At 58.1% G+C, this 26,599-nt stretch overlaps 1 protein-coding gene across 1 annotated transcript; it reads left to right on the top strand.

Moving 5' to 3' along the window:
• The first annotated feature begins 449 nt into the window (after window positions 1-449).
• Window positions 450-25,772, top strand: LOC142020592 (kelch-like protein 30). Its single transcript, XM_075008629.1, has 5 exons — window positions 450-566; window positions 1,883-2,449; window positions 3,491-4,216; window positions 4,676-4,976; window positions 24,292-25,772. The coding sequence occupies exons 1-5, from the start codon at window positions 450-452 to the stop codon at window positions 24,714-24,716; spliced, it is 2,136 nt and encodes a 711-aa protein (XP_074864730.1). The 3' UTR covers window positions 24,717-25,772.
• The last annotated feature ends 827 nt before the right edge of the window (window positions 25,773-26,599 follow it).

Here is a 26,599-nt window from a genome sequence, read left to right as displayed (position 1 = left end):
CAGGAGTGACTCTCACTCAGCAGGTACAACAGAAGGTTTATTAGGCAACAGATGCCCAGTTTCTCACAGAAGCGACAGTACAGCAGCCAGAGACAGTCCTTCCAACCCGTCCTGGGGAGAAGAGCCCGAGGGGTGCCCCTCTGGGGTGTAGCTTTCCCCCTCCTCAGGCTGGCTGCCTTCCAGCTCCCTCTTCCCTCCAGCCTCTAACTGCCGCCCCCGATTCGAAACTCAGCTCAACTCCTCCCTCCTCTTTGTTGAGGGCAGAGGTGTCACCTGCCAGTTGTAGCCCCAGGGTCATCCTTAGCCACTGGGAGCTGCTCTGCTTGTCTCTCACATCCAGCCTGAGTCTCACATTTGCACTCCCCCCACTCCAGCACAGGTGTCCTCACAGGTCTTTGGCTCCAGCAGCAATGATAACCACAAGGCTGCTGGTGTGTGTGAGTGAGCGCATGCCTGTGTCCAGTGAAGCAGGGCCGAAAACCACAGAGCAGGTAAGGAGCGAAGCGCCCAGCAAGGTGCGAACAGCAGCTGTCACGTATAGTGTGCTGTACTGCTACACTGTGCAGGTACCTGCAGGACCAGACTGACACGGCCAGTGGGAACTCCACTGCCCCTAGGTCGGTCAGACAGTCCCCCCAAGACATCACATTACACACAGGTACAGGCAGCACGCCGCACTGCTGAGGCTACTCAGACACCCGCTGTCGCCCTGTACCCTGGGGTTTGGTTAGATCACCTCTGTCCATCACACCGTCATTTGGGAGCCTTTCCTGACCCTGGGGCTGTGTCTGTGGGGAGCAGGTCTCCAGGTCTCTTCTAATGAGCTGCTGAGACCTTGTGATCTCCGCTTATACCAGTTATTGTTACCAGTGAGTTGTGTGTGTCAGCCCTGCCTGTGCCAAGTTCTGTAGCAGAGGCCTCCCTCTTGCTCACAGCTCAGCTCTGCTTTGAGCCGTGTTTTGTCCATTGGGGCTAGGCCTCAGGCCTCACACCAGGCCTGTGCTGTGTGGCCTTAGGTCTCTGTCTTACTGCGATGGGCACTGACACTGGTGGGTGGGCTGAGCCAGCACATGGGCACTGGTATGAGCGGGGCGGGTGAGAGCTGGCACACGGGCACTGACCCTGGCAGGGGGGAGTCAGGTTGTTACCTGCAGAAATGTGCGTGTCCCTTGTGTACGTCAGAGACACACGCACCCTTACCCAGTTCCTGGGGCTCAGGGCACAATTCCCTGCGGGTCTGCAGGGTCTGTGCCACTGAAAAGCCTTAGGCACTAGCGGTCTCCATTTACCGACGAGTACGGAGCAGGCAGAACACGAGCTAAGCACTCGGGGTCAGGCTCCCCGCCCTGGCACAGGCCGGCCGACTTCCCCCGTTGGCCAGACACAGTCAGTCTAGTCTCTCTGGTGCTGGTTGCTGCGCCTCGGGTCTGGGAGCGCTGGTCTTGGGGTGAGTCCGCCCAGGTCTGCGTCGTCGTCGTCGTCGTCCTCCTCCTCCTCCTCCTCCTCCTCCCTGCCTTTCTTTCCCTTCCTTCCTCCTGCTGTTTTCCCTCCTGGACCCCCGTGTAAGTGGTGAACCTTGAGTCCTGCTTAGCTCTGCCTTGACCAGTTATTTCCCATTCTCCACCGCCCCCCACCAGGCTCGGCCAGGCTCCGTTCCTGCCCCCACCCCCCCCCCCGCCAGGCTCGGCCAGGCTCAGTTCCTGCCCCACCCCCCGCCAGGCTCGGCCAGGCTCAGTTCCTGCCCCCCCCCCCCCCCCGCCAGGCTCGGCCAGGCTCCGTTCCTGCCCCACCCCCCCGCCAGGCTCGGCCAGGCTCAGTTCCTGCCCCCCCCCACCCCCCGCCAGGCTCGGCCAGGCTCTGTTCCCGGCCCCCCACCCGGCAGGAGCCAGCTGTGCGCTGGGCGTCCTCTCTGCGCTGCGTGGGCTGTGGAGCCCGGGCATGCACCGACTGTGCCGCTTTGCTTGGCTGCTGGCCCTGCTGCCTCCACCTGCGCCTGGGCCGAGCTGCCGATGGGCTGGGGCCCGGCGGGCTCAGCTTTCCTGCCCGCTGGCTGGAACAGGGTAAAAATAGCTCTGCCCCCTGCCTGACCCCAGACTCCTCTGGCTCCCCCCAGCCTGCCCCCGTGGCTGGCTTGCGGGCGCTGCTGCCGGCCATGCCCCGCCGGGCTCCGTGTGCGGCTCTGCGAGCCCCGCCGGGGGGCGAGGGCCTGTGGGCTGCAGCCTGGCGCCTGGTGACTCGCCCCCCTTGGGCTGTGGCTGGCTGGGCTCTGAGCTGGCTCCTGTGGTTCCTGCGCACCCTGACAAGCATCTTCGTGCGGCCCGGCAAGGCCCCACACAGCCCGGTGCCACGGGCGGAGCCCTGGGAGGGCAGCCCCGAGCGGAGGGTCTACCGGAGCCAGGGAGGGGAGCTGCGTCTCTTCACCGTCCAGACAGCCCCCTGGGCCTTCCAGGTAGGCGCCCACAGTGCCACTGCCTGGAGGGCAGAGCCCTCATTCCCGGCCTGTGCAGCGGGGTGGGGTGCAGCCCCATGGCCGTTGCCATGGCTGGGAGTGACTGCCGGGAGCCTGGCTTGGCAGCTGAGCTGAGCCCTGCCCTGTGTGGGCGGTGGGTGCAGGCTGCACCGCAGCTGGCCACTGCCCTGCCCAGGAAAGGGCTGGCTGGGACCCCGGAGGCCTGGCCCAGAGGCGGGTCGGCCCCCTCAGAGCTGAGCAGCAAGGCCTGGGTGCTGCTCAGTGGCTGCAGCCATTGCAGTGCATTGGGGTGGGGTGATGTGACCAGGGCCAAGGTCCTTGTGCCTGGAGCTCCCTCTGCGCCAGGGCACTGTGCCCCCTGGCTGCCTGTGTAGCCAAGTCTGGCACCTTCCCCACTGTGGCTGAGAGAGCCCGTTCCCAGAGCTCCCCAGGGCAGAGCAGGGTGGGGGGCAGCCTCTGCCCCCGCAGGTAGGTGCCCTTTTGCCCCATCCCCCTTGTTTCCAGCATGTCCCTGACCGGGGAGTCACCTGCTGGGCCCCAGCAGCATGCCCTGAGAGCAGGGGGTGCAGGCCCTGGCTTGGGGCTGGTGCCATTCCTAGGGGAGGGGCTGGGGCAGGCTGAGCCCCACAGGGGCCTGGGACCAAGGAGGGACCACATGGACACTGGCCTCCCCACGTGCCGCCCTGAGGGAGCTGTCGTCCCCCCTCCACCCCAGCATGCCACCCTGAGCTGGGCCGGGCCAGCCCGGGTTTGCAGCCCCAGGCCTCTTGGTGCCCGCAGGTGGAGCTGGCGCGGCTGGCAGAGGAGAGCGCGTACTTCGGGGCGCTGGCCCGCTCCCACATGCGGGAGGCTGCCGAGGGCCGGCTGACGCTGGAGCACGTCCCCTCTTGGTGCCCGCAGGTGGAGCTGGCGCGGCTGGCAGAGGAGAGCGCGTACTTCGGGGCGCTGGCCCGCTCCCACATGCGGGAGGCTGCCGAGGGCTGGCTGACGCTGGAGCACGTCCCCTCTTGGTGCCCGCAGGTGGAGCTGGCGCGGCTGGCAGAGGAGAGCGCGTACTTCGCGGCGCTGGCCCGCTCCCACATGCGGGAGGCTGCCGAGGGCCGGCTGACGCTGGAGCACATCCCCTCGGGCGCCTTCCACACCATCCTGGAGTTTGTCTTCTGGGGCCGCTTCGGGCTGGCTGAGGAGGAGCTGCTGCCCGCAGTGCAGGCTGCCAGCTACCTGCTGGTACCCTCCTTCCTGGAGCGCTGCTGGCTGGCCCTGCGGCCCCTCCTGCGCCCCCACAACTGCCTGGCCTACCTGCGCTTCGCCGAGGCCATCGGCTGCCCGGAGATGCGGGCCGTGCTGTGCCAGTACCTGAGCACCCAGCTGCTGGAGCTGGCACCGGTCACAGGGCAGCTGCCCCCTGCGCTGCAGGAGGAGCTGGCCCAGCTCCGGACGCACGGCCCCCAGCAACTGTGCGTGCTCCGCAAGGAAAGCCTGCAGGCCCCAGCCGCCCTCGAAAGAGAGCCCCTGCACGGCCTCTACTGCCTTCCCCTGGGCCAGGGGGGCACCTGGCACCGGGCCACCGGGCTGCCCTTCCGGGCCGACAAGTGGAGCTTCAGTACGGCCCAGCTCCTCAACTACCTGTTCCTCATCGGCGGCTACCGGGAGCGCCGTGGGGCCCGGGGCTTCGCCTTCCGCATGGCAGCCTTCCGCTACAACCCGCTGGCAGACTGCTGGCAGCCCACCGCCCCGCTGCTCAAGGTGGGTGCCCCGTACCCCTGCGCCCGGCTTCCCCTTTGGCCTGGTGCCCTCTTCTTCCCTCTGTCCCTCGGCACTGCTGGCAGCCCACCGCCCCGCTGCTCAAGGTGGGTGCCCCATACTCCTGCGCCCGGGTACTCCCTCCTGTTCCTGTTCCCTCAGCTGCCCCGGCAGCCCCCCGCCGAAGGGCAGTTCCCTTCTGCCTCAGCGGCCCTGCCTTGTTCCCTGCCCGCTACTTGCTGACACTGAGGCACTGGCGCTCACCCCAGAAGGGATGTGGGACTGGACGCCGCAGGCTGTGAGCCTCCCAGGGCCACGAGCCCCCTCCCAGCTCTCAGCCTGGGACTGCCCGTGGGAGCCCAGGGCATGGGGCTGGGCTCAGACGCCTGCACCCAGAGGAGCGGGAGCGGCTTCCAGGGCAGGTCAGGGCTGACCCTCTAGCACGCCTGTGTCTCCCTGCAGCGCCGGCGGCACTTCAGCACAGCCGTGGTGGAGCAGCGGATTTACGCCATCGGGGGCTGGTACCTGGACACGCTCCTGGCGCCGGACAGCGGCACTACGCTCTATGCAGCCGTGGAGCGCTACGACCCCTGGGCCGACAGCTGGTGCTTCGTCTCCTCGCTGCCCCTCAGCGACTTCACCTTCGCCGTCTCGCTGTCCCACGACCTGCCGCTCTGCGCGGCGCACGCCGGCTGCATCTACGCCCTGGGCAGCGTGGCCCGCACGGGCGAGAAGCTGGTGCTGCGCTACAATGTGAAGGCAGGTGAGCGGAGCCAGCGCCTGGCGCACCTGGGCTGGGGAACAGGGCGCTCCCACTGCAGGTCCTGCTCCTCCACACGCCTGGGCTGCTGGCAGGCTGCCGTCCCCACGGGGCACCAGGGCTAGGGCCAGGCAGGAGCTCCCTGCGTCGGCTGGGGCTCCTCTAGGGAGCTGGCCAGCCCCCAGCCTGACGGGCCTCACAGTCTGCGTGGGGGGGTGAGACTGGAGGAGGGTGGGGTAGGTGGGGGGGTGAGGGGAGGGCAGGAAGAGGGCGAGGGTGGGCGGATGAGGGTGGGCAGCATGAGGACAGGCATGTGGGAGTTGGGGTGGGATACGGCAAGGTCCAGGCTGGGGGAAGGTGGGAAGGGTGAGGGAGAGGCGTGGGGGTTGCTAGGCTGAAGCCGGTTATGGGGTGGGGATGGGCAGGGGGCTGCGATGGAGTTGGGGAGGGTGAGGACAGGTGTCGTGGGGTGGGCTGGGGTGAAGAGGGGTATTGCAGGGGGAGCCGGGGGTAATATTTCAGGGGGTTCTGGGCACAGCTGAGAGAACCAATCCTGGGCAAATTGATTAAAACCAGGCCACTTGCAGCCCAGGCTGGAATTTCCTTCTCAATAAGGCAAACCAAGCCACCCACAGAAGTACCTCTGCCAGCCCCTCTGGCCAGCCAGAAGCCACACATGCAGAACCACAGATTCTCTAGCTGCTCCTAGTGCCCAACCAGCCACCCCGCTACGCAGGTGAGAGGTTCTTAAAACCTATTTCACCAAATCCACAGATTTTTCCAGCCCCGAAAGGGACCAGCCACATTCCCAGGTCAATACACACTGGGATCTTACCCAAAACAGCATCCTGGGCCAGTCCTTCAGAATCTAAACTCTACAGGTTTATTAAAGAAAGAGAGAACAGGGTGAGAGAGAAAATTTGTTAAAGTGGTACAATGCAGACGGGAGTTTGAAGAGGGAGTGTGACGAAGGGGTTCCACTATGGGCAGGAAAACCCACACCACCTGTGCAAGCACTGCTCCTGTCTCCTCCTCCTGCGCCTGTAGTCGGACAGGCCTCCTGGCCAGGGATGCCTCTGCCCAGACCCTGGTGTGGTTTTGCAGGGACGGTGACTTGCAATTTCCTATGACTGAAATCCAGGCTGGGGAGACCATCCCTTGTGGAAGGTGGTTTCTCATGGAATCTCTCAGGAAGCAGGAGGTGCAGCTGCAGGAAGAGGTGGCCAGGCTAAGGAGCATCCATATCCATGAGCAGTTCCTGGGCAGTATTCATGTGGAGACAGCTGAGGTTCATGTAGCTGTCCCACCGCAGAAGAGAACGGACACCTCATGGGTGGAGGTGGAGATGGCTCGGGGGGACACTGGCAGCTGGTCACTTCCAGCAGCGGGCAGCGCTCCACTCCTGCTCCCAACCCTCCCACCGTGGAACTGGGAAACCGTTTTGCCGTTCTGGATATGGGAGATAAGGGAGCACCCCCTACAGCAGAAGCCTTGTACCTCCGAGGCCGGGACATCTGCTGCCACCACTACGAGAAAGAACCATGGGGTAGTTGTGGAAGGAGCCTCTCTTCTGAGGGGGATGGAGGCACCGATCCGTCACCCTGACACGTCATCCCGGGAGGTGTGCTGCCTGCCAGGAGCCCGTAGCCGAGACGTGACGGAGGTGTTGTCAAGGATTGTCCGGCCTGCTGACTACTGCCCCCTGCTTCATCCATGTGGGCACGAGTGACACTGCCAGGTGTAACCTTGAGCAGACCAAGCATGGCTACAGGCTCTGGGAGTAAAGGTGAAGGAGCTGGGAGCGCAGGTGGTGTTCTCCTCAATCCTTCCAGTCTAGGGTAGGGGCCCAGGCAGAGACAGGTGCACCCAGGAGGTGGATGCCTGGCTGCGAGGAGGATGGTGTTGCCTGGAGCACTTTGGCTTCCTCGATCATGGGCCGGTGTTCCATGGAGGACTGCTCAGCAGGGATGGAATTCACCTTTCGAGGAATGGGAAGGATGTATTTGGATCGAGACTGGCTGACCTAGTGGGGACAGGTAACCAAAGCCCACAGGTAAGTACAAACCTGGAGACTTGGGAGTTGGGTTTGAAGTGGGAGGGATCATGGGCTGTAATAGGAGAGAAAAAAGAGGGGCTAGGCAGAACTGGGAGGCAAAAGCAAATCAGTATCTTAGATGCCTGTGTACAAATGCGAGAACTATGGGTAATGAGCAGGAAGAACTTGAAATCCTGATAAGCAAACACAACTATGACATAACTGGTGTCACAGAAGCTTGGTGGGGTAATACACATGATTGGAATATTGGTACAGAAGGGTGCAGCTTACTCAGGAAGGACAGGCGGGTAAACAGGGAGGAGGTGTTGCCTTATATATCAAAACTGGGCACACCTGGACTGAGGTGGAGATGGGTGCAGGAGACTGACATGTTGAGAGTCTCTGGGGTAGGTTAAAAGGGGTAAAACACAAGGGTGATGCCTGATAGGGATCTAGTACAGACCAGCCAGCCAGGTAGAAGAGGTGGATGAGGCTTTTTCTAAATAATTAACTAAATAATCAAAAACACAGGATTTGGTGGTGATGGGGGACTTCAGCTGTCCCAACATATGCTGGGAAAGTAACACAGCAAGGCACAGACTACCCAGAACGTTTTGGACTGCATGGATGACAATTTTTTAGTTCAGAAGGTGGAAAAAGCTACCGGGGGAAGCAGTTCTAGATTTGATTTGAACAAACGGGGGAACTTGTTGAGAATTTGAAAGTGGAAGGTAGCTTGTGAGAAAGTGACCATGAAATCATAGAAACAGAGAGGGAGCCGTGCTAGTCTATATACTATCAAAACAAAAAAGCAGTCCAGTAGCACTTTCAAGACTAATAAAATAATTTATTAGGTGATGAACTTTTGTTGGAAGGACCCACTTCTTCAGATCATAGCCATACCAGAACAGACTCAATATTTAAGGCACAGAGAACCAAAAATAGTAATCAGGTTGACAAATCAGAAAAATGTTATCAAGGTGAGCAAATCAGACAGGCAGCCAGACAACTCTCAACACCAAATTTTACAGACCACTCTCCTCTGATCCCACTTTGGAATTCCAAAAAAAATTACAACTACTACTTAAGGAACTCCCTGCTGCTACTTGGGACTGGGCCATTTTGTTAATGACCTGAAGGTTTGTGTCTTACTGAAGAGGACTTTTCACAACAGATTGGGAAGAGAGGCTGCTGAACTCTTTTATATTCAAATTCAACACATTAACACATGGTTTGAACTGGGATGGGAATTTTTTAGGTCATTATAGGGGCTTTTTTGCACACTTGGCTTAATCTAATTCTTGACTCCTCCTCTCACCTTCTGCCCCTCTGCTCTCTGATTTGCTCACCTTGATAATATTTTTCTGATTTGCGAACCTTGATTACTATTTTTGGTTCTCTGTGCCTTAAATATTGAGTCTGTTCTGGTCTGGCTATGGTCTGAAGAAGTGGGTCTGTCCCATGAAAGCTCATCACCTAACAAATTATTTTGTTAGTCTTTAAAGTGCTACTGGACTGCCTTTTTGTTATGAAATCATAGAGTTCATGATTCTAAGAAATAGTGAAAGGGAGAACAGCAAAATAGAAACAATGGATTGCAGGAAAGCAAATTTTCGTAAACTCAGAAGCTGATAGGTAAGGGCCCATGGGAAGCAAGACTAAGAGATAAAAAAGCTGAGGAAAGTTGGCAGTTTATCAGAGAGACATTATTAAGGGCCCAAAAGCAAGCTGTCCCGCTGTGTGGGAAAGATACAAAGTATGGTAAAAGACGCCTTGGCTTAGCCAGGAGATCTTCCATGAGCTCAAAAACAAAAAGGAGTCGTCTACAAAGTGGAAAGTAGGAGAAATTATAAAAGATGCATATAAGCAAACAATACATGTGTGCAGGGGCCAGATTAGAAAGGTCAAGGCAAAAAATGAGCTTAAACTAGCTAGAGACATAAAGGGTAACAAGAAGTCTTTCTATTACTATATTAGAAACAAGAGGAAGACCAAGGGCAGGGTAGGCCCATTACTCAATGAGGAGGGAGAAAGAATATCAGGAAATTTGGAAATGACAGAGGTGCTTAATGACTTCTTTGTTTCAGTCTCCACCAAGAAGGCTGATGCAGAAATGTCTAATATAATGTCTAACATAATGTATGCTAGTGGAAAGGGGGTAGGTTTAGAGGATAAAATAAAAAAAGAACAAGTTAAAATTACTTAGAAAAATTAAATGTCTGCAAGTCACCAGGGCCTGATGAAAGGCATCTTAGAATACTTAAGGAGCTGATAAAAGAGGTTTCTGAGCCTCTAGTTATCATCATTCAAAGTCGTGGAGGTCGGGAGAGATTCCAGAAGACAGGAAAAGGGTGAACATAGTGCCCATCTATAAAAAGGGAAAAAAGAACAACCCAGGAAACTACAGACCAGTCAGTTTATCTTCTGTGCCAGGAAAGATATTAGAGCAAATAATTAAGGAATTCATTTGTAAACATCTGGATGAAAATAAGGTATAAAAGGTAACAGCCAGCATGGCTTTGTAAAGAACAAATCATGCCAGACCAATCTGAGCTTTTTTTCACATGTTAACAAGTCTTGTGGATAAGGGAGGAGGCGGTAGATGTGGTATACCTAGACTTTAGTAAGGCATTTGACATGGTCTTGCATGATCTTCTTATCAATAAACTAGGCAAATGCAACTTAGATGGGGCCACTATAATGTGGGTGCAAAACTGGCTGGATAACCCTTCTCAGAGAGTAGTTATTAATAGTTTGCAGTCATGCTAGAAGGGCATGACAAGTGGGGTTCCACCGGCATCTGTTTTGGGACCAGTTCTATTCAATATCTTCATCAACAATTAAATATTGGCATAGAGCGTATGCTTATTAAGTTTGCAGATGATACTGTGATGGGGTTCAGGGTTTCCCCTGCACTGCACCCCGGCTGCTGGCAGGAGTGACTCTCACTCAGCAGGTACAACAGGAGGTTTATTAGGCAACAGATGCCCAGTTTCTCACAGAAGCGTCAGTACAGCAGTCAGAGACAGTCCTTCCAACCCATCCTGGGGAGAAGACCCTGAGGGGTGCCCCTCTGGGGTGTAGCTTTCCCCCTCCTCAGGCTGGCTGCCTTCCAGCTCCTCTTCCCCCAGCCTCTAACTGCCGTTCCCTGATCAAAAACCAGCTTGGCTCCTCCCTCCTCTTTGTTGAGGGCAGAGGTGTTACCTGCCAGTTGTAGCCCCAGGGTCATCCTTAGCCACTGGGAGCTGCTCGGCTTGCCCCTCACATCCAGCCTGACTCACATATGCACTCCCCCCTACTCCATCACATCTCTCCCCCCTTCCAGACCGAACTGAGTGGGGACACTTAGCCAGTGACCTGGGGAAGTTCGGGGCCCTCCCTGCATGACAGGGCATCGGCTATGGTGTTGTTGTTCCCCTTCACATGGACCACCTCCATGTCGTAGTCCTGCAGGAGCAGACTCCACCGCAGGAGCTTGGCGTTGGCCCCTTTCAAGTGCTGCAGCCAGGTCAGGGGTGAGTGATCGGTGCACACAGTGAAACGCCATCCAAACAGGTACGGCTGCAGCTTCCCCAGCGCCCACACCATGGCCAGACATTCCTTCTCTATGGCCGCGTAGTTCTGCTCCCGGGGCAGCACCTTCTTACTCAGGTACACGATGGGGTGTTTCTCCCCTTTGTCATTCACCTGCGTTAGCACCGCCCCCAGCCCCACGTCTGAGGCATCGGTGAACACCAGGAAGGGTTTGTTGAAGTCTGGATTTGCCAGCACTGGGGCCCTGACCAGAGCCTCCTTCAGCGCGCAGAGGGCCTCTTGGCACTGCTCGGTCCAGACCACCTTGTCAGGCTTTCCCTTTTTACATAGCTCCGTGAGGGGGGCTGCGATGGAGCTAAAGTGGGGCACAAACCTCCAGTAGTACTCTGCCATCCCAGTGAAGGCCTGGACCTGTTTCTTAGTCTGGGGTGTGGGCCAATCTCTGACAGCCTCCACTTTAGCTGGCTCTGGCTTTAAGCAGCCGCTGCCCACCTTGTGGCCCAGGTAGGTCACCTCAGCCATTCCCACCTTGCACTTCCCTGCCTTGATAGTCAGACCGGCCTTCTGGAGTCGGTCCAGCACCTGCTTGAGTTGGGACACATGGTCCTCCCACGTCTGGCTAAAGATGCAAATGTCGTCCATGTAAGCCAGGGCAAAGCTCTCCATCCCTTTCAGTAGCTGGTCCACCAGAAGCTGGAAGGTAGCGGGTGCCCCTTGAGGCCGAAGGGCAGGATCAGGAACTCGTAGAGCCCCACAGGGGTGATGAAAGCCGACTTCAGCCGGGCATCTTGGTCTAATGGCACTTGCCAGTACCCCTTGGTGAGGTCTATGGTGGTGAGGTAACAGGCTCCCCCCAGCTTGTCTAAAAGGTCATCAGGCCTGGGCATGGGGTAGGCGTCCGATACAGTGATGGTGTTAAGCTTGCGATAGTCCACACAAAACCGAACAGACCCATCTTTTTTAGGGACTAACACCACAGGAGAGGCCCAGGGGCGGGAGGAGGGTTGGATCACCCCCAGAGCCAGAATGTCTTCAACCTCCTGCTCTATGTCCTGAGCCGTCCTCCCTGTGGCTCTGAATGGCACACACTTGATAGGGGCATGGGTGCCTGTCTCTATTCGGTGGACAGCTAGGTCAGTGCGTCCGGGTCTGTCAGAGAACAGCTGTTGGTGCGAATGCAGCACCTCCTTGATCTCCATCTGCTGGGCAGGGGTCAGCTGGTCTGAGAGGGGAATAGACTCCAGCAAGGAGCGGGCTCCAGTCCTTGAGAGCAAATCCACCAAGGGATCATCCCCCTGCCCCTCCCAGTGTCTGCACACGGCCAGCACCAAGTTCTCTCTGTCCCAGTAAGGTTTCATCATGTTCACATGATAGACCCGGTGGCTCTGGGCCTGGTTCAACAGTTCCACCACGTAATTCACGTCATTTAGCTGTTTGACGACCTTGAAGGGCCCATCCCAGGCCGCTTGCAGCTTGTTTCGCCGCACAGGTACAAGGACCATTACTTGGTCCCCGGTGGCATAGGCTCGGGCCTTGGCGTTACGGTCATACCAGACCTTTTGCTTCCTTTGGGCCCTGGAGAGGTTCTCCCTGGCCAGGCCCATGAGCTCGGTGAGTTTTTCCTGGAAGGTCAGTACAGACTGTACCACTGACTCCCCTTCGGGAGAGGCCGTCCCCTCCCACTCTTCTCTGAACAAGTCCAAGGGTCCCCGTACCCTCCTTCCATACAGCAGCTCAAACGGGGAGAACCCCGTGGATTCCTGGGGCACCTCCCTGTATGCAAACAGCAGGTGGGGTAAGTACTTGTCCCAGTCATGGGGGTATTGATTCATGAAGGTTCTCAGCATCTGCTTTAGAGTCCCATTGAACCTCTCCACCAGCCCATTGGTCTGCGGGTGGTAGGCTGTGGCCCAGGTGTGCCGGACCCCACACTTGTCCCACAAGCTTTGCAGGAGGGCCAACATGAAGTTGGACCCCTGATCCGTGAGGACCTCCTTGGGGAACCCCACTCTGCTGAAAATGGACAGCACTGCATCCGCCACGGTGTCAGCGTCGACAGAGGTCAAGGCCACTGCTTCTGGGTATCACGTGGCAAAATCTACCACTACCAAAATATATTTCTTCCCCGAACGCGTTGCCTTGCTGAAGGGGCCCACTATGTCTATAGCCACTTTCTGGTAAGGCTCCTCTATGATGGGCAGTGGCCTCAGGGCAGCTTTCCCCTTGTCCCGGCTCTTCCCCACCCTCTGGCAGGGATCGCAGGACAGGCAATACAGACGGACAGCTGCAAAGATCCCTGGCCAGAAAAAGTTCTCGTGCGGTGGATCCCCTGGTGTCCTGCAAGTGGGACATCATGGGCTAGGTACAGCAGCCTGCGCCGGTACTTTTGGGGAACCACCAGTTGCCTCTGGACCTTCCATGGCTCCGCTTTGCGTCTGGGAGCCCATTCCCGGTACAGGAATCCCTTTTCCCACAGGAATCTCTCCCTGCAGCCCTCCCCCAGCTGTAGAGCTGGGCTGAGACTGGCCAGTTCCCTCAGCTTCTGCAAGGAGGGGTCTCTCTGCTGCTCTGCCTGGAATTCTTCCGCTCGGGCAGGGGCGGATGCTACTTCCCCCTCCCTGCCTGACTCCAGCACCCCTGGCCTGTGAGACCTGGTTTTTGGGGGCCCCCTTTCTCTCAGGGTTGGCCCCTGTGGCTCCTGTGACTTTGGCTGGGCCTGTACCCCTGAATCTGGGGAGCGCACCCCTCGTTTTCTTTGGCTACGGGTCAGGACCAGGGCACGAGGGCGTTCACCTGGCCAGTTCTCCAGGTCAGCCCCCATCAGTACATCCACCGGCAAATGGCTGCACGCCCACTTCCTTGGGGCCTTCCTTCTTCCCCCATTTCAGGTGCACCCTCGCCATGCGCACCTTGAAAGGGGTCCCATCAATTCCTGTTATCGTCAGGTGGGAATTGGGTATCATGGGGCCCGGTGCCACCACCCCGGGTCGGGCCAGCGTCACGTCAGCGCCTGTGTCCCAGAACCCCGTGACCTTTTTCCCGTCTACCTCGAGGTGTTTGAGACACTTGCTCCACAGAGGCATTGCCGCCCCCACTCTGTAAACTGGCCTCTGAGCATTTGGTCCCCCTGAGGAGCTGCTCTGTGGGGCGGACTCGGCCCAATCCGAGTGCCCATTGTCAGCACCACCCGCCTTGGCCGCCAGCCCCTCTGGCTTCTCGGACTCCACCCAGTTGACTCCATGACCCCCCGGCCTTCTCAACCTGTCTGGGAGCCTGGGGCACTGGGCTGCTCTGTGCCCCTTTCGCCCACAGCGATAACAGCCTGGGTCTTGTTGTGTCCCTCGGGCCGGCTGCTCTGTCCAGGCTCTGCTTGGCTCTCTCGGGGGTGGGTGGCTGGCCCCTCTTTCCTGGGCTCGCCCAAGAGGTGGTCCCCTCTGTCGTACCGTCAGGGACCGGTCTCTCTGAGATTCTCGGTCTTTCCGGGATTCCCCTTCCCTCCGGGACTCCCTCTCTCTCCGGGACTCCCTCTCTTTGTGGGGCTCACTTTCAAACCTGGCCTGGCTGTTTGTGAAGTCATCTGCCAGTTTCCCTGCATTGTGTGAATCCCCAGGCCTCCGGTCCACGAGCCACACCCTCAGGTCAGGTGAGCACATCTCGTAGAATCGCTCCACGACCGCCAGCTCGATCAGGTTCTCTACGGACTGGACTCCCATTCCGAACGCCCACTTCTGGTAGTATTGCCTCAGGTGGGCGGTTGTATCTACATGGGTTTCCTCTGGCCTCTTCCGCGCCTCCTGGAACTTCTTCTTGTACATCTCCGGAGTCAGCCCGAACTGATGCAGCAGGGCCTGTTTGAACCGTTCATAGTCCCCAGGCTGCAGCCCCTCCAGCTGGCTGAGCACCGCTGCGGCCTTCCGGCCTAGCAAGGGGGTGAGGTGCCGGAGCCACTCATCTGGGGGAACCTCATGCAACTCACAGGCTCGCTCAAAGGTGGTAAGGAACTCGTCCATGTCCCCTGGGTGCTGACACTGGGCCAGCACACGCGCCTCCAAGTGACTGGCCACCCCGAGCCGTCTGGCCCTCTCCCCACTTACCGCAGCTGGGGCCTCTTGGTGTCTCGCCTCTGCCATGACCCGTTCATGCTCCCGCTCTCGCTCTCTCTCCTCCCGCTCTCTCTCTCCCGCTCTCTCCTCCCGCTGGCGCTCGTGCTCACGCTCTTTCCTGTTCCTGGTGCTCACGTTCCCTCTGCCGTTCCTGGGCTTTTCCAGTTCCTTTAATCTCACCTCGAGCTCCAGCCGTCGCAGCTCTGCGGCGGGGAACTCTGCCCACGATGGACCACCGCTAGCTGAGCGCAACCTGGCAGGCACCGTGTGTGTCTGACGGCATCGAGCCCCCGCTCCTGTCGGAGAATCCGAAACGCTTCCCGAGGGTGACCGGCCACTTTCTGCCGGGACAGGCTCTGCCCCCCTGGATCGGTCATTTTCTTTCAGCTGGGCCTTGGTCGCCTTCCCCACGGTCAGGCCCCTCTCTCTGCACAGCCCCGCTAGCTCTGCCTTTAGGAGTCGGGTATAATCCATCTCCCCGCTGCCTCCCGGGGTATCCACTCACCAGCAGCAGCTGCAGGAATGGCTCTGCTCCCCCTCTGGCTCTTGTGAGACTCCTTCCTTCTCTTGCGCTCAGCCAGCCACTGCTGGGAGCTCATCCGTGGGTTCAGTGCATCCCACTTCTGACACCATTGTGATGGGGTTCAGGGGTCCCCCTGCACTGCACCCCATCCGCTGGCAGGAGAGACTCTCACTCAGCAGATACAACAGGAGGTTTATTAGGCAACAGAGGTCCAGTTTCTCCCAGAAGCAACAGCACAGCAGCCAGAGACAGTCCTTCCAACCCGTCCTGGGGAGAAGAGCCCGAGGGGTGCCCCTCTGGGGTGTAGCTTCCCCCTCCTCAGGCTGGCTGCCTTCCAGCTCCTCTTCCCCCAGCCTCTAACTGCCGCCCCCGATTCAAAACCCAGCTCGGCTCCTCCCTCCTCTTTGTTCAGGGCAGAGGTGTCACCTGCCACTTGTAGCCCCAGGGTCATCCTTAGCCACTGGGAGCTGCTCTGCTTGTGTCTGCCATCCAGCCTGACTCACACCTGCACTCCCCCCACTCCAGCACAGGTACCAAGCTGGGAGGAGTGGCAACTGCTTTGAAGGACAGGCTCCTAATTCAAAGTCATGGGGATAAACAGGAGACAGGGTCTGAGGAAGACAGGATGGAGTTTAACAAGGACAAATGCAAAACACACCACTTAGGAAGGGACAGTCAGCTTCATATGAACGGAACGGGAAGAGCCTGTCTCGGAAGGAGCACTGCAGAGAAGGGTCTCGGGGTTATCGTGGACCACGAGTTAAATATGAGGCAACAGGGTGATGCTGTTGCAAAAAAGCAAACATGATTCTGGGATGTATTAACAGGAGTGTAGTGAGCAAGATGTCATGGGGTTCAGGGGTTCCCAGGCTCTGCACCCCAACTGCAGCCAGGAGTGACTCTCACTCAGCAGGTAGAACAGGAAGTTTATTAGCGGTCAGGGGCCCAGCTCAGCACAGAGGGGTCAGTACAGCCGGCAGAGACAGTCATTCCAACCCGTCCTGGGGAGAGGATCCCGAGGGGGGCCCCTCTGGGGTGTAGCTTTCCCCCTCGCCAGGCTGGCTGCCTTCCAGCTCCCTCTCCCCTCCAGCTTCCAACTGCCGCCTCCGATTCAAACCTGGCTTGGCTCCTCCCTGGTCTTTGTTCAGGGCAGAGGTGTTTCCTGCCAGCCCAGGTTACAGCCCCAGGGGCCATCCTTAGCTGCTGTGAGCTGCTCTGCCTGTCACACACACATCCAGCCCGAGTCTCACACACACTTACTCCCCCACTCCACCACATAAGACATGAGAGGTCGTTCTGCTCTGCTCAGTGCTTGTTCGGCCTCAGTTGGAGTGTTGTGTCCAGTTCTAGTCTTCACGTTTCAAGAAAGATGTGGAGGAATTGGAGAAGGTCCAGAGAAGAGCAACAAGAGAGATGAAAGGTCCAGGGAACATGAGCTACGAGGGACAACTGGGAGAACTGGGCTGGTTTAGTTTGGAAAAGAGAAGACTGAGCAGGGACATGACAACGGTTTTCAAGCACCTCAAAGAGGGTTACAAGGAGGAGGGAGAAAACTTGCTCTCCTGGGCCTCTGAGGACGGGACAAGGCGCAATGGGCTTAAACTGCAGCAAGGGAGGTTTAGGTTGGACATTAGGAAAAGCTTCCTGTCAGGGCGGTCAAACACTGCAGTACACTACCCAGGGAGGTTGTGGACAGACACCTGTTGGCGATGGTCTAGTATGATGGTGCTTGGTCCTGCCAAGAGGGCAGGGACTCGACTCGATGACCTCTTGAGGTCGCCGCCAGGTCTAGTGTTCTATGATTCTATACATCAGTTACAGCTATTGATGCAGCCAGCGATGTTCTATTCTGCTTTCTTGAGCGTCTCTGAAGATACATCCTCTGGGGAATGAGCCCCCCGGTTCACACAGGCTTAGTTCATGAGGGCTGATGAACAAAGTGGCCACTGTCAGGACGTCCTTACCCCCTTGCCCCATGGAGGGGAAAACCCTTTCCCCTTCACGTAGGCAATGGAGGGTCACTTGTTCAGGTGGCCTGTTGCAGCATTCTGCCATTGGCCGCTGGGTTAGACAGCATGTCTCAGTCAACATGCAGTCGATGTCTGGGTCTGTGTTCCTTTGTTCTGCCCATGTCCCCTGACTGGGGAGGTGATCACACCTTTCATTGTGAATCCTTAGCTCTTAACATTCCTAATGCAGCAATAGGGCCAATATCTACCTACAAACATAACACAGATGTACAAGTAGCAAAAACAGATTCAGTGAATCACCAGTTTTCATTAGACACCTCACTTGGCTTGAGATTTTATGCAAACTTAACATAGTGATTGCAGAAAAGAGTTTTTTATATTTGTAGTAAAAAATCCAGTAACTTCACACCTGGGGCAACTGCTGAAAGCATCAATCCACGGTAAATTGCTCAGAGACGGGGCTACTGACAACCCAAGACTGGGACCCTCCCACTACAGGACACCAAACCAGTCACACAGAGCACTTCTGTTCACCTTGTAGGGTAACAAGAACCACCCACCAAGCCCCTTACACATTCAGTTCTCCTGTGCAAACAGCAGGTTGTGAAAATCATGCCAAATTAAAAGGTTCTTCTGACCCCAAAGGACCAGCCATGCTCCCAGGTCAATTTATACCTCTGATCTTATCCCAAAAAGCTCACTGTGCCAGTTCTTCAACATCTAACATCTATGGGTTTATTAATGAAAGAAAGAATAGAGAGTTAAAGTGCTAGAGCAATCCAATTACATTCACCCATCACAAATTCTTGACGCAGACTAGCATCTGATGGAATAGGTGCTATCATCATAGAATCACAGGGCTGGAAGGGACCTCAGGAGGTCAGCTAGTCCAGCCCCCTGCTTCAAGCAGGATCAACCCCCACTACATCATCCCAGCCAGAACCTTGTCCAGCTGGCACTTAAAAACCTCGAGGGATGGAGAATCTACCACCTCTCTAGGCAACGCATTCCAGTGCTTCACCACCCGCCTGGTGAAGTAGTTTTTCCTAATATCCAACTTACACCTCCCCCTCTTCAACTTCAGACCATTGCTCCTTGTTCTGCCACCTGACACCACTGAGAACAGTTTCTCACCCTTTTCTTTAGAGCTCCCCTTCAGGAAGTTGAAGGCTGCTATAAAATCACCCATCACTCTTCTCTTCTGTAAACTAAACAAGCCCAAATCCCTCAGCCTCTCCTCATGCGTCTTGTGCTCCAGCCCCTTAATCATTTTTGTTGCCCTTCACTGAACCTGCTCCAGCAAATCCACATCCTTTTTATACTGGGGGGGGGGCCCAAAACTGGACACAATATTCCAGATGTGGCCTCACCAGTGCCGAATAGAGAGGAATAACTACTTCCCTAGATCTGTTTGAAATGCTCCTCCTAATGCACCCCAGTACGCCGTTAGCCTTCTTGGCTACAAGGGTACACTGTTTACTCACATCCAGCCTTTCATCCACCATAACCCCTAGGTCCCTTTCCATCGTACTGCTGCACAGCCAGTCGGTCCCCAGCCTATAACAATGCTTGGGATTCTTCCGCCCCAGGTGCAGGACTCTGCACTTCTCCTTGTTGAACTGCATCAGATTTCTTTTGTCCCAGTCCTCCAATTTATCCAGGTCACTCTGGATCCTATCTCTACCCTTCAACGTAGCTACCTCTCTCCCAGCTTAGTGTTGTCCTCAAACTTGCTGAGGGTGCAATCCAGTCCCTCATCCAGGTCATTAATAAAGATGTTGAACAACATGGCGCTCAGAACACATCCTTGCAGCACTCCCCTTGAAACCAACCGCCATCCAGATATTGAGCCATTGGCCGCTACCTGTCATGCTCGACCATCAAGCTGGCTTTCTGTTCTTCTTATTGTCCAAGGATCCAATCCATATTTCCTTAATTTATGGGGAAGAATGTTGTGGGAAACTGTATCAAAAGCTTTGCTGAAGTCAAGGTATATCACATCTACTGACTTAAAAGTCTTTGGAATACACCCTATGTCAGGATGGGTGTTAAGTCCTTCTGGGCTCAGTTCATATCAGAGATTCTCCTCAAGTGATGAGCTGGATTGAAGACAAAGATCGAGGAACCTCAGGGCCCTCTTTACACCCTTGCCCATGTGGCAGGAAACCCATTGTTTCTTCCTGCATGGAAGCGTCTTTGAGATGGAGCCTGTCCCATGAGCAGGTCACCTCTCCATGGCCTTTTCAGGCAAGCTGCCACCCCCGTTCTGCTGGGTTACACCTTCCAGATTCCTCAGAGCTTGACTGGAATCTGTTAAGGCTTTTTGTCAGTCGAGTTCAGCCTCACTTGCCTAGCAGTCCTTTCTCCATGGGCTGCCAGGCTTCCTAGTGTGGTCTCCCAGAAACTACGATTCCAAATGTAAGCACAGAGCCAATACTCCTAAATCCACTTCTAAAAGCATTACAGACATATGAGCAGTATAAACACATTCAGTGTATCGCCAGCCTTCTAAAGGCCCTTCTCTTGGCCCACTCGGCACACGATTCGGTTCAAATCCAGGCCAGTGGGTGCCACAATGTTTTGCATAAAAAAACCAAAGCAGCAGTCCTGTAGCACTTTAAAGACTAATAAAATGATTCATTAGGTGATGAGCTTTCATGGGACAGACCCACTTCTTCAGATCTATAGAATTTCCAGTCCAGACCCAGTTATATAGCACAGAGGTCCAAAAAAGTTGCAAAAAAACCTGACACATCAAACACATAGCACATGCATGTTCATCTGAAAACCCAATCGCCTCACACGGCCACAGTTCCAGATCAATTTATACCTCAGATCTCACCCCAAAGCACACGGTGCCAGTGCTTTAGAATCTAAAGATTTAACATCAGAACGGCCATACTGGGTCAGACCAAAGGTCCATCTAGCAAAGGATCCTGTCTGCCGACAGTAGCCAATGCCAGGTGCCCCAGAGGAGGTGAACCGAAGACAATGATCAAGGGATTTGTCTCCTGCCATCCATCTCCTGCATTCGACAAAAGGCTCGGCACCATACCTTACCCCTTGCTAATAGCCATCTGTGGACCTAACCTCCAAATATTTATTGAGCTCTTTTTTAAACCCTAATAGAGTCCTGGCCTCCACAGCGTCCTCTGGCAAGGAGTTCCACAGGTTGACTGTGCGCTGTGTGAAGAAAAACTTTCTTTTATTAGTTTTGAACCTGCTACCCATTAATTTCATTTGGTGTCCCCTAGTTCTTATATTATGGGAACAAGTAAATAACTTTTCTGTATTCACTTTCTTCACACCATTCATGATTTTATATACCTCTATCATATCGCCCCTCACTCTCCTCTTTTCTAGACTGAAAAGTCCCAGTCTCTGTAGCCTCTCCTCATATGGGACCCATTCCAAACCCTTAATCATTTTAGTTGCCCTTTTCTGAACCTTTTCTAATGCCAGTGTATCTTTTCTGAGGTGAGGAGACCACATCTGCACGCAGTACTCAAGATGTGGGCGTACCATAGTTTTATACAGGGGAAGTAAGATATTCTTCGTCTTATTCTCTATCCCTCTTTTAATTATTCCTAACATCCTGTTTGTTTTACTGACTGCCACTGCACACTGTGTGGATGTTTTCAGAGAACTACCACTATATTTCCAAGATCCATTGAAACAAAGGGTCAAATTCACACAAAACACTTGTAAGGTTCATGGAGCTGGCTTGTAGCAGCAATAAAATCAATGGCTGACTTAAGTTGTGATTTTATTGGATTTGAGATGAACATGCAAAATGTGGCAAGCGTTGTTCTATGTTTGCACCAAGTCTTGTGCAAGGTGGGCCAAGCGGGGGGTCTGTTGAGCACTGATGATTCACCAGTTCTGCGTAGACTGCTCATATGCAGGGGTCACTGTGCTGTTTGAAGTTGAGTATTGGTGCTGTACTTGTTTGTTTCGGGGAGACCTCACCAGCAGGCGTGGCAGCCTCGTGCGAAAGGATTCCTAGTGACCTGAACCAGTACTTGACTGACAAAGGGCCTCATCAGGTTCCAGCCCACAGCTGAGGAACGTGGCTGTGACTGTTCAGGTGAACAGACAGGCAGTGGCTGGCTGCCGAAGAAGGCCATGGGCTGGTGACGGGCTCCCTCTGCGGCCTGCTTTCGCATGGGGACAGCAATGGAATTCCCTCCGCCTGGCAGCACCCCGACAGTGCCTCCATTTTGTCTTCCTTCCGGCTCATCGCTCCAGGAGCACCTCTGCTGGGAGCTGGGCCCGGAGGAGTCGCTGACCCGGCCTAGCAAAGGGCGCACTCCAGGGACTTGTAAGAGAGCAGCTGCTCCACCTCTGCGCAGCCGGCGCCGGGAGCTGGGTGACGGGGGTGTGTAGTGTGATTGCTTGGACAGTTCTACTCTCACCCTTTCCTCTTCCTTTTCCTTTGCTTAAACCCTGGGCATCCCGGTCAGCCTTCCCGACCTCTGTGAGAGGGGGCCCATTTCCACAATGCAGGGAGACTTTGGCTACATCTACACTATCTGCTCATAGGAATAAGGGGACTTTGAAGTAGGCAGGGTCCTTTCGAAAAGGAGCCTTGTCTGGACGAGCCGCGCGGTGGCAAGAAGCGTCAATTTCGAAGTGCCGCAGCTGCCCACATGCTAATGAGGCGCTGAACATGTACTTCAGCGCTTCATTAGTAAACTTCGAAATGGCCATTTGCATGGCCATTTCCAAGTTTTTGGCTAGTGTAGACACGGCCTTTGTGACCCAAGGCAATTCAAAATGGTGGGGGATAGGTTCTACCCCTGGGAAAAATGCACCCTTCCCACCCCCAGCTTCTTAAACCCCTCTCAGCCTCAAAATGCCCCCTGCCCCCCAGCTTCAACCCCTCCCAACCCCCCACCCCCAGCTTCAACCCCTCTCAGTCCCTCCCAAACCCCCGCCCCAGCTTAAACCTCTCTGAGCCCCAGCTTACAACCCTCTCAGCTAGAGTTGCCAGATTTTTGGAAAGCTGTATGTGGGACAGACAGCCTCACCCATGGGATCCCCAGCCAGGGCTGCCTATTCCGCATAATATTTCCAGAAGCCTGAGCGGGGGCGGGGACCCTGGCAGCCCCACGGCTTGCAGCTGGCTGGGGCGCAGAGCCCTGGTCAGCAGCACCGGCCATGGGTTCCCTGTATGGTGGGGGAAAGCCCTGTAGCCCTGTGGCTTGGAGCTGGCTGGGGCAAGGAGCCCTGGGTGACAGTGCTGGGTGGGGGAACCCCTGCAGCCCCGTGGCTTGGAGCTGGCTGTGGCATGGAGCCCTGGGTGACAGTGCTGGATGTGGGAACCCCTGTAGCCCCATGGCTTGGAGCTGACTGCGGCATGGAGCCCTGGGTGACAGCGCTGGATGGGGGAACCCCTGCAGCCCCGTGGCTTGGAACTGGCTGGGGCATAGAGCCCTGGGCGATAGTGCTGGACGGGGGAACCCCTGCAGCCCCGTGGCTTGGAACTGGCTGGGGCATAGAGCCCTGGGTGATAGTGCTGGGTGGGGGAACCCCTGCAGCCCCGTGGCTTGGAACTGGCTGGGGCATGGAGCCCTGGGTGACAGTGCTGGATGTGGGAACCCCTGTAGCCCCGTGGCTTGGAACTGGCTGGGGCAAGGAGCCCTGGGTGACAGTGCTGGGTGGGGGAACCCCTGCAGCCCCGTGGCTTGGAGCTGGCTGGGGCATGGAGCCCTGGGTGACAGTGCTGGATGTGGGAACCCCTGTAGCCCAGTGGCTTGGAACTGGCTGGGGCAAGGAGCCCTGGGTGACAGTGCTGGGTGGGGGAACCCCTGCAGCCCCGTGGCTTGGAGCTGGCTGGGGCATGGAGCCCTGGGTGACAGTGCTGGATGGGGGAACCCCTGTAGCCCCGTGGCTTGGAACTGGCTGGGGCAAGGAGCCCTGGGTGACAGTGCTGGGTGGGGGAACCCCTGCAGCCCCGTGCCTTGGAGCTGGCTGGGGCAAGGAGCCCTGGGTGACAGTGCTGGACGGGGGAACCCCTGCAGCCCCGTGGCTTGGAGATGGCTGGGGCATGGAGCCCTGGGCGATAGTGCCAGTCGTGGGACCTCATCCAGGGGTGGGGGGACCCTGTAGGCCCGCAGCTGGCTGGGGCACGGAGCCCTAGCTGGTTCTCAGCCTCCTCCACCCCCCAGCTTAAACCCCTCAGGCCCCGGCCCCTCCACCTACCTCAGACAGGAGTTCCACTCTGCTCCTTTGCTGGGCCCCCAACTCTGCTCGGCTCCCCCCAGGCCTCTTACTCCCTTCCCCCACCTGCAGCGGGGCAGTTCCTGCCCTGCTGCCCTGAAATGGGACTCAATGTAATTGGCTTAAGGGTGGGATCCAGTGACAGTGAGCAGTGGCAGCGTGAGGAGCTGCAAAAGGCTCCTTTCAGAGCCACATGCAGCTTGGAGCCACCCAGCCAGTGGCCCTCATCAGATATAATTGCGACCCATCGGTTGGGACTCCCTAGTTTGGATGCTGAAGGCTGGACCCAGCGTGCTGGTTTGGGTGAGCTGTGATGTATTCATTCACCTGGGGATGTGGCTGGTCCCGTTGGGGCTGGAAGAACCTGGGTGGATTTGGTCCAGTTGGTTTCCATAACCTCTCACCTGTGTAAGGAGGGGACTGTTGCAGCACTGGGGAAGCTGGAGTGTGCGAGGGAATTGCTTGTGTGACCTCCTGTTGGCCAGTGGAGAACAGCCGTGCTGGGTGTGACGGGGCTGGTGCCTTCGAGTGGCGGACTTCCAGTCTCAGGTTGCCAGTGGCCGTGCCGTTGTGCGATTTGCCCTGCTTTGGCCCTCTCAGCCGTGCCTCAGAAAACCTCCCATGTTACACAAGTTCCCAGCGTCCACCCGCACCTGGGGTGGGTCCTTCCGTCCTTTGTTCAGAGCTTCAGGTCATTGCAACCATCCCACCCTCGAGCGGCGGGGAGCCGGTTTGCAGATGTAGCGGAGGAACCTCCAGAGCCCGTTTCAGGCCCGGGGCAGTGTGGAAGGGTCCCATCACTTGCGCTGTGGCAAAGCCCCTGCCCAGATGGAGTCTGGGCTGCTGGTGGGGCGGGGGCGAGCGGGGGAGGTGAGGTCAGGCTGGGCCCGGCGTGGGCAGCGCCCGTCCCACTCCTGCTCTTTCATTGCAGACACATGGCAGGAGCTGCTCCCGACGCTGACGCGAGCTGACGCTGATCTGCCTGGCCTCTACTTCCTGGGGGGCTCGGAGCCCCTCTATGTGGTAGGGGGCAACGCCCAGGAGAACGTGGTGATCTCCTTCAGCCCAGGGGCCCGGCGCTGGGGTCCGGCGCGGAGCCTGCCCAAGTGCAGCCTGGCAGGGCAGGGCGTGGCCCAGGGCAGCCGCCTCTTCATGGCCGCGCCGGAGCTGGGCACGGTGCTGCTGCTGGAGCTGGACTCGCTGGCCTGCTGGCCGCTGCCCGCGCCCCCCTTCCCTCTCTCCTACGAGGCTCTCTTCTTCCTGCACGCCCCCCCGCCGCAGCCCCTGGGGAGGGAGCTGGGCAGCGAGCAGGGGCCGGAAGGTGCCAGAGGCCCCCAGAGCCAGCTGGGGCAGTGAGGGGACCCCTGCGCCCCTATGGCTCCACCCACATCCCTGCGCGCTGGGGGAGGGGGCTCAGCTGCCTAGGGGTGACCAGCTGAGTCGCTAGCGTGGCGGTGAGGGCGGGCTGGGGCGCTGGGCAGGGCGGGCGGGGACACAGGGCAGGTACGTGCGTGGGCCAGGTTGAGCTGAAGGGTGGACAGGCCAACGCAGCGGGCAGGGTTAGGGGCCGCAGGCTGCAGCAGGGAGGTGGGAGCCAGCCCTGGTGCCCGTCCCCTCGAACCAGGCATGCACTCGTCCCCAGCCTCCGTGCCCCTGGGGCGCTGCACAGTCGGGGGGACTGACCAGGCGATGAGCTTGCTGGGCCGGGCTGAGCACAGTGTTTTTGGCCCTTCGCCGGGTGCCCGAGCTCCCTCCTGGCTTTGGCTGGCAGCGGAGTTCATGGGGGCTGGGCGAGGAGGGTGGGGCGTGCAGCGAGCCGCTGGCTGGTGCGGGATGTTTGCCAGTCCTGGGGAGACCGACTGGCCCCTGAAGCAGGCGGCTCTCGCCAGCTGGGGCACCGAGGTCGCAGGGAGAGGGCTGGGCTGCAGCTGGCTGTGGGCTCAGGCTACCCTGGCCAGGCAGGTGTGGGCTTACCCCCAAAGCGCACCCCCAGTTCCCATGGAAACCACACCTGTGCCCCCCTCATGGCCCCGAGGGCCGGCTCAGGCATGCGGCTGCCGCCAGCGGCTGGCTTGGGGCAAGGCCCCGCTCTGAGGGTGGCGCTCACCCCACGCAGCAGTGCCAGCCACGGAGCCTGCACTGCTGGCGGGCAGAGAGCGCTGCTCCTTCAGAGCACGAGCACCGACCTCTGGGCTGCAGCTGGGTCACCCCTGCCCCCCCCAGGGCCCAGGCAGACTGGGGTGCGCCTGGGCTGGGGTCCGTTCCGGGGGCTGTGAAAGCTCTGCCCCAGCCAGGGGTGTCCCTGTCTTCAGTGCACAGTCCTGTGTGCCAGGGCGTGGGGCAGGGCTGGCTGTGACTTGAGGGTGTGGAGCCCCTTCCCAGGTGGGGGGCTGGCCAGACCCAGGCAGTGCCCGTTCCCAGGCGGGGGGTTGGGCAGACCCAGGCAGTGCCCGTTCCCAGGCGGGGGGGTTGGGCAGACCCAGGCAGTGCCTGTTCCCAGGTGGGGGGCTGGCCAGACCCAGGCAGTGCCCGTTCCCAGGCGGGGGGTTGGGCAGACCCAGGCAGTGCCTGTTCCCAGGTGGGGGGTTGGGCAGACCCAGGTAGTGCCTGTTCCCAGGCGGGGGGCTGGCCAGACCCAGGCAGTGCCCGTTCCCAGGCGGGGGGCTGGGCAGACCCAGGCAGTGCCCGTTCCCAGGTGGGGGGTTGGGCAGACCCAGGCAGTGCCCGTTCCCAGGTGGGGGGTTGGGCAGACCCAGGCAGTGCCTGTTCCCAGGTGGGGGGTTGGGCAGACCCAGGCAGTGCCTGTTCCCAGGCGGGGGGCTGGCCAGACCCAGGCAGTGCCCGTTCCCAGGTGGGGGGGTTGGGCAGACCCAGGCAGTGCCCGTTCCAAGGTGGGGGGCCGGGCAGACCCAGGCAGTGCCCGTTCCCAGGCGGGGGGCTGGGCAGACCCAGGCAGTGCCCGTTCCCAGGCGGGGGGCCGGGCAGACCCAGGCAGTGCTCGTTCCCAGGTGGGGGGCCGGGCAGACCCAGGCAGTGCCCGTTCCCAGGTGGGGGGCTGGGCAGACCCAGGCAGTGCCCGTTCCCAGGTGGGGGGCGGGGCAGTCCCAGGCAGTGCCCGTTCCCAGGTGGGGGGCTGGGCAGACCCAGGCAGTGCCCGTTCCCAGGTGGGGGGCTGGGCAGACCCAGGCAGTGCCCGTTCCCAGGTGGGGGGCGGGGCAGTCCCAGGCAGTGCCCGTTCC

Source organism: Carettochelys insculpta, chromosome 1 (assembly GCF_033958435.1).
Source record: "Carettochelys insculpta isolate YL-2023 chromosome 1, ASM3395843v1, whole genome shotgun sequence".
NCBI classification, from domain to species: domain Eukaryota; kingdom Metazoa; phylum Chordata; order Testudines; family Carettochelyidae; genus Carettochelys; species Carettochelys insculpta.
The sequence above is the reverse complement of the archived record's forward strand: the minus strand, read 5'-3'. Positions and strand labels throughout refer to the sequence as shown.